This window comes from Raphanus sativus, chromosome 3 (genome assembly GCF_000801105.2).
Source record: "Raphanus sativus cultivar WK10039 chromosome 3, ASM80110v3, whole genome shotgun sequence".
NCBI lineage: Eukaryota > Viridiplantae > Streptophyta > Magnoliopsida > Brassicales > Brassicaceae > Raphanus > Raphanus sativus.
In genome coordinates, this window is record NC_079513.1 from 4,032,315 (window position 1) to 4,041,320 (window position 9,006).

Sequence of the window (9,006 nt, forward strand, 5' to 3'; positions counted from 1 at the left end):
GTAGACATAAGCCCTGTTCGTTTGGTTGCCGCCGGTTTCAGCGTCAGCGTCGGCGTCAGCGACTGCGTCAAACTCATTTATCTGATGTTCGTTTGGTTGCCGCCGACGCTGACGCCGACATCGACGCCGACGCTGATTGTTGTTCGTTTCGAAGACGCAGAAAATTGACGCAGCCGCATGACGCAGCCGCATGACGCTGTTTTGGGTTGTTCGTTTGATTGACGCTGCGACTATTTTCATTTGTTATTCATATTTTATTTTTAAAAATTTGTAAAATTGTATTTTAAATAAATAAAATGTAGTTTAAATATATTTACATCCATAAGAATATTATGTTTAATTGGTAATAATTTTTTGGTCAAATATAAAAATATAAAAATATTTGATGTCATAAATTATAAGCTAAATAAAATAAAAATAATACATCAAATCATATTAAAAAAATTATATTGAAGTAAATATGATAAAATCATACATTTAATTTTCGAAATTATCATTTCAAACAAATAAGGCAAATATGTTTTACAGATAAAAGAAACATGAAATTAAGTTGGTTGATAAAAAAAATTATTACAGCAAGTCTTAAAAAAAATCAAATCATTAACTAAAACATGATTTAATATGGTAAACGACCTCTACCAAATCCATTTGTGATGTTATCACGCAAAGCCTCCATTGATGTATCACCTCTCGGTTCATATTCAATAATGTCCACCACCATCATCATCATCACCTTCTGTCAACGCCATCGTCGCTGTCACCAACTTAATCCACTTGACCAGACCATACTTTGGATGCTTACGGTCCAAAATCCTCCATTTTGCTTTCCATACTCCAAATGTCCTCTCAATGTATGATCGCAGACTTGAATGCCTTTTGTTAAACAGCTCTCGTGCACTAACTGGTGGTCCTCCTCTCTGAAATTGAGGAATATGATATCGCATATTACGATGCGGACCAAGATACCCTGCCCTGGTCGAGTATCCGGAATCAACTAGGTAGTACTTTTCAGGAGGAGGATGTGGGAAAGAAGCCTCATTCCTCGCACAATGAGTCAAGACCTTTGAATCATGTGCTCTACCAGGTACTCCGACATATGCATATATGAACTTCATATCGAAGTTACATATGGCGAGAACATTCATTGTAACTCCTTTTCTACCATTATATGCTTCTGCATTCTGACTAGCAAAACCCAACAAAGACATGAGCTTTATGTAAGATGAACTTCATATATATTTGTCTGACTTGTAATAAAAAAAGTAATATCACCACGACAACAAGTTTGTATTGTAGGGAAGCTCTTTTTTATTTTTTATTTTTTTTAAAACAAGAGTTTAAAGGAAAACGAACCTTTAGATGGAGGAGTAGAGTTGGTCTGATAACCTTCGTTTACTTGGATGAGATTCCGATCCTGCAAAACCAAAACCAGAACAATTAAGATCATGTTCTCATGGTTAGTGAAGCTATAAGTGTTATTCAATAAACATCATTCAAAATCTCATTCAAGTTCTGCAACAGCAACAAACCCATATACACAGACGCATCAAAATCTCAAACACACACACAACACATTCATCATCTTATTACCTTACAAGACAGTGAAAGACAGACACACACAGAAAGCCTTTCTCTGAAACCCTGTAACCACAAAGGAACATCATAAAAATCGAAAAACAAAGTCTTACTACACTACTTGAAGTATTTTTTTTTTGCAATGGATGTACCTGGAACCTCTGTGTAAGCTCTGCAATAAGAGGATATTGCTCTAGATCAAAGAAGTTCTGTAGAATCTCAGGTGACACCAGACCAAGGTCTAAACCCTTTTGAATGTCCTGCACACAACATTAACAGTTCACGTAAGAGTTCATTGAACAAACAGAGTGCATATAACATCAACATTAACGCCTACCGGGTCAATCTTAAACCGATGGCTTCCACCAAGTTAGGTTCAAGAGAGAGAGCTCATAGATGGGTCTGCTTCGGAGATTGAGAGAGAACTTGAGATGGGTTTGTGTCAGAGAGCACGAGATGGAGAGAGAGTCGAGATGGAGAGTGAGATGGAGAGTGAGAGCACGAGATGGAGAGTGAGGGCACAAGATGGAGTGAGAGCACGAGATGGAGAGAGAGTCGAGATGGAGAGTGAGATGGAGTTGGAGAGAGATGGAGATCGAGATGAGATGGAGATCGCAAAGAGATGGAGATCGAGATGAGAGGTCTGTGAGAAGAGATCGAGAGAGATGAAGTTGCGTCAAAAGGAGGCGGCTGCGTCAAATATGTTAGTTTTTTTTGTAAATAATAAATTAGGTTAAGGGTAAAATTATAAATAGGGTAAAAAAACGCAGATCTTTTGACGCGGCCGCTGGTTTTCTCGGCGTCTTGACGCTGGACGCTGCGTCTAGACGCCGACGCCGACGCAGGTACCTACGTCGATGAAACGAACAAGCTTTGTGCGAAAATCATTGCCGCAGACGCAGACGCCGGACCTGCGGCAACCAAACGAACAACACTGTAGTTTCATTTTATCAAAGTCTGTATTGGAGGTGACGTCATCTTCTCCCTCCGTGAAATTTCACACCTCTTTCCAGTTTTGCCCTTGGGGGGAGAGAAAGAAACTTCACCTTTTTCTTAATCAATTTCCTCGGAAGATATTTTTAATTTCATCCTGGGTGAAAGAAAGAAAGGTTCTGAGATTGAGTCTCTCTAGGGTTTCGTAGTTTCTGATCCTCGAGGTTAGGTGGATTCTGCAGTTTTAAGAACTTTTCGTCGGAGGAAATCGATTTCGTCTTTGATCACTTTCTTTGTGTTTTGTTTTTCAGAAAATGGAGCTGGATTTTGAGGCTGGGAACTTGGTTGAAGACGAAGCTGGTGAAGTTGAACATAATGTTAGTGTAATCCTGGACTTTTTAGGGCTACTTTCGTCGCTTTTGGTTGACCTAATCATGGGTCCTACTTTTGAATGATTCTCCTGCACAACACTTGTATATGTAGCTTCAGAGTTATAATCATCAACATAAACTGCTGCTTAAAGCATTATAATAAAAAAACTAGGGATCTTTATAAAGTAACTGTGTGTTGTGCATTATAAAGTTTCTCGGTTTTGATTTTTTTAAAAAGTTTGTTTTGGAACAGGATATGGGTGGATTTGAAGGGGAAAGATGTGGGATTTGCATGGACATCATTGTTGATAGAGGCCTTCTTGATTGTTGTCAGCACTGGTAATTTTATTGCTTATTTCCTTTTAGCTCTCTATCTTTTCTTAGAGTCCTTAGAGTTTCCTCACCTCACTGCTTTGTGTGCTAACGCAATGTGTGTCAAGCAGCAGACTGATAATTTTTGTCTGTGTCTGATAAACTTCAGGTTCTGCTTTGAATGCATTGATAATTGGTCTTCCATTATGAACCTCTGCCCTTTATGTCAGAGAGAGTTTCAGTTGATTACATGTGTCCCTGTAAGAATTCTCATATCTGTTCCTTTTTTTATCTCATAACTTTTGTAAGTGGATCTATTGGTTTAGCTAATGTGTTTTTGTTTGATTGTGAAGGTGAATGATTCAGGTGAAAGCAGCAAGGTTGATGAGGTTTCGCTATCAGGGTACTATTTTCATGCTTCTCTTTCCTTAACAATCTAACTGGTGTCTTTGTTGAGTGGCTTATCATGAATAGAGATACTAAATGACATGCTGAAAATAAAAATATGTAACATAGATTATTGTATATGCTGGAAAGACTGTTGTGTTTGCTGAGGTTAAGCTTAACTATCAAATACATGCAGAGATGAAGATTGGTCTGTTGAGGAGGAGACTGACGCTCTCTCTTCTCCTTCACACTATATTGACGAAAATGTAAGTATTATCATGTATATGCCTTTTCCAAGTTACTACAAACTACGTTTTTAACCTTTCGTACTCATTTTGTAGGCAGTTATCTGTTTAGATGGAGATCTCTGCAAGATCCGTAACACCTTCAATTACATTGGAGAGGATTCAAACCTCGATACATCAATTGCTTGTGATTCTTGTGACACATGGTAACTATTTACCTGTTGAACCTTATTCATGGCCTGTTTCTTATTTGTAATGTGTCATGTTGGTTCTTTTACTTTCTTTTGTTTGATCACTGAAGTTCCTTGCTCCGGTGAACTTCTGGTGATATCTAAGTTGTTACATTGCCATATAATGTTTGTTTCTTCTGTGCTTTTAGATAACGATAATTGTGTTTATAGCTTAGTTTCTCTACCGGTTCTTAATGATCACCATTGCAAGAAGGAAATTTATTATATGATATGTAAAACAACAAAAATACTGGTCCTTGTAATCTTGCACGTGCATGTTCTTACCTTTCTATTGTTCTAGATTGTTCATCTTTAGAGCATTCTTAAAGGGTATTATAGTTTGATCATAAAAGTTACCTTCTGATTGTTATATTTCTCTATGTGCCAACAGGTATCATGCTATTTGTGTGGGTTTTGATCTGGAAATCGCATCAGAGGATACATGGGTATGTCCGAGGTAGGTTCCATTCCATATATTGACTATGACTGCATAAATTACGATTTGATATATAATTCATTTCATTGTGTCTGTTAGTATTAGCCGATTAGGCATAGGCAGTCATTTTTATGGGAGAGCTTCCAGCTTTTCACTTATTTGCTAAATAGAAAGATACAGATAACCAAATCTGAGTAAAACCTAAATACTTAGCCATATTCTCTATGTTTTTTAGCTATGTTGTCATAGTCTCTCGTCCTGTTGTGTGTGAACAGGTGTCTCTCAAGTGAAAAAACACTTGAATCTGATGCTTCACCAATGGAGACAACAAATCCCATGGAGATTCCTGAAAGCACAAATAGCGGATGCTCAGTCGAGGCTATTTACTCTGGAAATTTTTCAGTCACAGTTGCTGATGATGGCGAGACAGCTCTTGTCGTATCAACAGTCAAAGGAGACGAGTGGCCTATGAAACCAAGTGATGCCACTGCATCGTTAGTCCAAGCTACGGTGTACGGAGATCCTGATAACTCGCAGCTGGAAACATGTTGTAGGAAGGAAAATACAGAGGAGGCCCCAGGAAAATCGGAGTTCACACAGTCCTTACCACATAATTTATCATCTGATTCAAATCAGCCTCTCGTTGCTGCACACATGGAGAACAGAACAGGTACATTGATTAGTATTACAATTTCCTCTGAGGCATAGTTGTACGTTCTTTTCACGTATAGATTCTGAATATGATTTGTTCCGTGTTGCTGCGGGGAGTGTTAATTTTTCCTTTTATGCAATTGTAGACCTCCTTACAGGACTTGAAGAGAAGGAGTGTCTCCCGGTCAATGTTGAGAAATGTGAGAAACATACTTTCCTTTGTTGTCATGTTTATCTTCTGCTTTCTTTTTCTTTTTGTATGGCTTAATGCAATTGGATCATTACCTGCATCTGCACAGTTTAACATTGTTCTGCATGATGTATTATGTTTGCCAGCTCTTTCCAGTACAGCCGTTTCCAATTCAGATGTTGCTAGTGTTGCCAGTTTAAAGAGAAAACATTCAGACTGCAGGTTAGTTTCACAGATGTAACTTCTTTTCTTGGTACCATCATTTCCTCTTTACTCTGATTCGTGCACAAATGTTTGAACGTGTGTCATCTTTTTTACCAGTGGTGATGATGACAATTCGAAAACTAAGGCTGAGATTGCAGAACGTCTCGTTAAACCAAAGCTAGAGGAAATAGAAGAAAAAGCTACCATTCAGCACGAGAGCATATCCCTTTCAAACAATACACCTGTTGATATATTCAGCATTGTTAAAGGATTTGGGAGTAAAAAGAAACCCACGCTTCCAAAGACTACGGATAAGTCTTCAGAAGGAGAGAATGCTGTTGGTTTGAGAGTAAAGAAGATTAAGAAGACACCGGAAGATGAGAAAGAGTCATTGGTTCTGGTTGAGAAACTAAGGAAAGAAATAAGAGAGGCCGTTCGTAATAAATCAGTGGAAGACATCAGAAAAGACCAATTTGATCCAAAACTCTTGGCCGCCTTCAGAGCTGCTGTTGCAGGTTCCAAAACGGATGAAGCACCTAGAAAACTTCCGGCTCTGGCATTGAAGGCAAAGAAGCTGATGCTGCAGAAAGGAAAAGTCCGAGAGAATCTCACTAAGAAAATCTATGCAGATTCAAATGGGAAGCGGAAAAGTGCATGGCATCGGGACTGTGAAGTCGAGTTCTGGAAGCATCGGTGCATGAAAGCTGGAAAGCCTGAGAAAATTGAGACTCTGAAGTCTGTTCTTAGCCTCTTGAAGAAGAAACCAGCCGACGCCGAGACAAACGTTTCATCTGAAGCCCCACAGGCTTCAGATCCTATTCTCTCCAGATTATATTTGGCAGATACCTCTGTGTTCCCGAGAAATCATGATATCAAACCTCTTGTGGGAGCAAAAGAAACGGGGATCTCTCAAAACAATGCAAAAACCACAGGAGTGGATAAGACCTTACCAAAGAGCAGTGATGTCAAGGGGAGCAGCTCAAATGCTGCTGGATCAAAAATAAACTCGGGAAGCAAACCGCCTATTTTCGAGAATCCAGATGAGCTGAAGAAAGACAAAAGGAAATGGGCATTGCAGGTTCTTGCAAGAAAGAAAGCTTTAGCAGGGAGCAACTCGAGCGAAGACAAAGAAGGCTCTCCTGAGCTCAAAGGGAGTTATCCATTGTTGGTGTGTGATTCTCGGCCCTTGTCTTGTCAGCTTTTACATATCTGTTGTTTTGAAATTGTTGCTTATTTGTTTCTACGATTGCTATCAGGCTCAACTTCCAGCTGATATGAGGCCAAGCCTTGCGACCAGTCGCCATAATAAAGTTCCTGTTGCAGTTAGGCAGGTTCGTGAATACCATTTTACTTATTTTTTTTTTTAATTCATTGTTGTTTTTGTTCATAAGCGAATCACTCTTGCTGCAGGCACAATTATATCGCTTGACAGAATATTTATTGAAGAAAGAAAATCTTTTGGAAATTCGAAGAAGTGCAGCGACAGAACTAGCCGTTGCTGATGCTATAAATATTGAGAAAGTGATCGCTGACAAATCAAGTAGCAAAGTTGTGTATCTGAATCTATGCTCACAAGAAGTACTGCACCATTCGGAGAGCAAAGCGATGGACAGTAATGCTGTAGAACCAAATACTTCAGCACCACTGTCTAATAACGGAACAGAACATGTTGATGATAAAAATTCAGATGATCTTGCCGTCCTTCAAGCGCTCAGAGCAGCAGGTCTTGTTGATTCACCACCAAACAGCCCGAACCGTTCATCAGAAGTTCCTCCAGATAAAGAAGACAAAGCTAGGGAGGTAGGCCCAGATAATGTACTGGACATTGGTTCAGTTCCTGATACAGACATCTTTGGGGATTTTGAGTATGAGTTGGATGACGAAGACTATATTGGTGCTACAAAGGCTACAAAAGCAGCAGAGACACAGCCGGATGAAGGTTTGACTAAGGTGAAGGTAGTTTTATCCACTGTTCAGCCTGAGAAAGTTCTAAATCAATCTGAGGTCTTGGGGAATGAAGAACCAATAATAAACCAGGAAGGGACAACAAATGGTGAAGAAGATGGGAAGAGCTTTGTTCCTATGGAGCCTGTACCCGAGGCTGAGGCTGAGGGCGAGGGAGGACAGATCCTTTCTTTAGCTGAATGTGAAGAACTGTACGGACCTGGGACAGAGAAACTAGTTGAGAAACCTCTCATTGAAGGATCTGCGGATAACGGTCTTCAAGCTAAAGCACCTGATTCAGAGTGTGAGAGCAACACGCACAGGGAGTTCATCGCTTCAAACTTCGACAAGTCTTCCGTTCAAGAGAAGAAACTTCCCAAAAGGATCCCAAACTGTAATCCAAGCGAGAAGCCTTCTAAAGAAGAGAAAAGCAAAGATGATGGGATCAGTGACGCCATCATCAAGAAGGTAATAAAAGCTATGTGAATTTTCTCAAGTCAAAGTTGCTCATTTCATGTGTTTGATTACCTTTTTGTCTCTTGCTTTTGTTCTTTTATAGGTCGAAGCATACATCAAAGAACATATCAGACCACTGTGTAAGAGCAGAGTGATAAACGTGGATCAATACAAATGGGCAGTGACGAAAACCAGAGAGAAAGTGATGAAGTATCATAGCAAAGCCAAGAGTGCTAACTTCTTGATCAAGGAGGGCGACAAGATTAAGAGACTTGCCGAGCAATATGTTGAAGCAGCCGCTTCTTCTTCTGCCACCGGAGCTCACAACAAGGACAAGTGCAAGTGACAATCAGATGCGTAAATAAGATTGACCAAGGAAAGAAATAGTTCAGTATTAAAAACGTAAATAGACTTTTAAGTTATCTATCTTTTGTCTTCTCCACGAGTTGGAGATTATGTCTTCTCTCAGGCCACTACGTTAGAACGCAGGTCTGGAAAAAAAAAATTGAAGATGAGAAGTTATATTTATCACATGGAAGAGAATATTCTCATTTGTCAGTTTTAGAACTTAAAAGGTATTTCATTTAGTTAAACGTTTGCGAATAGGCTGCGGGTTCCAGTCCAAACGGCCGTTCGTTTCAATTATTCGTTTTCGTTTAGTTAAGCACAAAATGTTGATGAACTGAACGAAAATTTAGCATTTTCTTAACTTTATCATAGTACTGAAATTTGATTAGTTTGATGACTAATTCAGTTTAAATTTTTGGTTTATATTGGTAAGGTTATAACTTTCTTTCCAAGAAAATGAAAACAAAACTAGTAACAGAAATTCATAATAAGCCAAACGAAATTCATAATAAGCCAAACTTTCTTTAGTTTACCTCCTAATTTCTGTTTTGTCTCTGGGATTTATGACAGAACACTGACGCTGCCTACTCGCACATAAAAAGGAACATTGGCGCAGCCTCTTATTGTTGAATCTAGTAAATGCTTAGTTACTTGTTCGGTTCAAAATTGGTTACTCAATGTGATTTACGGATGGTACAAATCTAATATTAGGATCTTTTCAGGT

At 39.1% G+C, this 9,006-nt stretch overlaps 1 protein-coding gene and 1 long non-coding RNA gene across 2 annotated transcripts; one reads left to right on the forward strand and one right to left on the reverse strand.

Annotated features, from left to right (window-relative positions):
- Nucleotides 1-514: 514 nt before the first annotated feature.
- LOC108846513 (uncharacterized) lies at nt 515-2,405 on the reverse strand. Its single transcript, XR_001948665.2, has 5 exons — nt 1,913-2,405; nt 1,728-1,835; nt 1,591-1,641; nt 1,354-1,414; nt 515-1,185 (listed from the first exon to the last, which is right to left on the reverse strand). It is a non-coding gene; the product is annotated as an uncharacterized LOC108846513 (long non-coding RNA).
- A 190-nt stretch (nt 2,406-2,595) lies between these two features.
- On the forward strand, nt 2,596-8,492 carry LOC130509861 (uncharacterized protein At4g10930-like). The gene is made up of 15 exons (XM_057006138.1): nt 2,596-2,732; nt 2,820-2,885; nt 3,133-3,218; nt 3,361-3,451; nt 3,545-3,594; nt 3,775-3,844; nt 3,920-4,029; nt 4,445-4,510; nt 4,765-5,159; nt 5,287-5,340; nt 5,477-5,552; nt 5,652-6,702; nt 6,791-6,865; nt 6,945-7,946; nt 8,038-8,492. The coding sequence occupies exons 2-15, from the start codon at nt 2,823-2,825 to the stop codon at nt 8,278-8,280; spliced, it is 3,432 nt and encodes a 1,143-aa protein (XP_056862118.1). The 5' UTR covers nt 2,596-2,732; nt 2,820-2,822; the 3' UTR covers nt 8,281-8,492.
- Nucleotides 8,493-9,006: the final 514 nt, after the last annotated feature.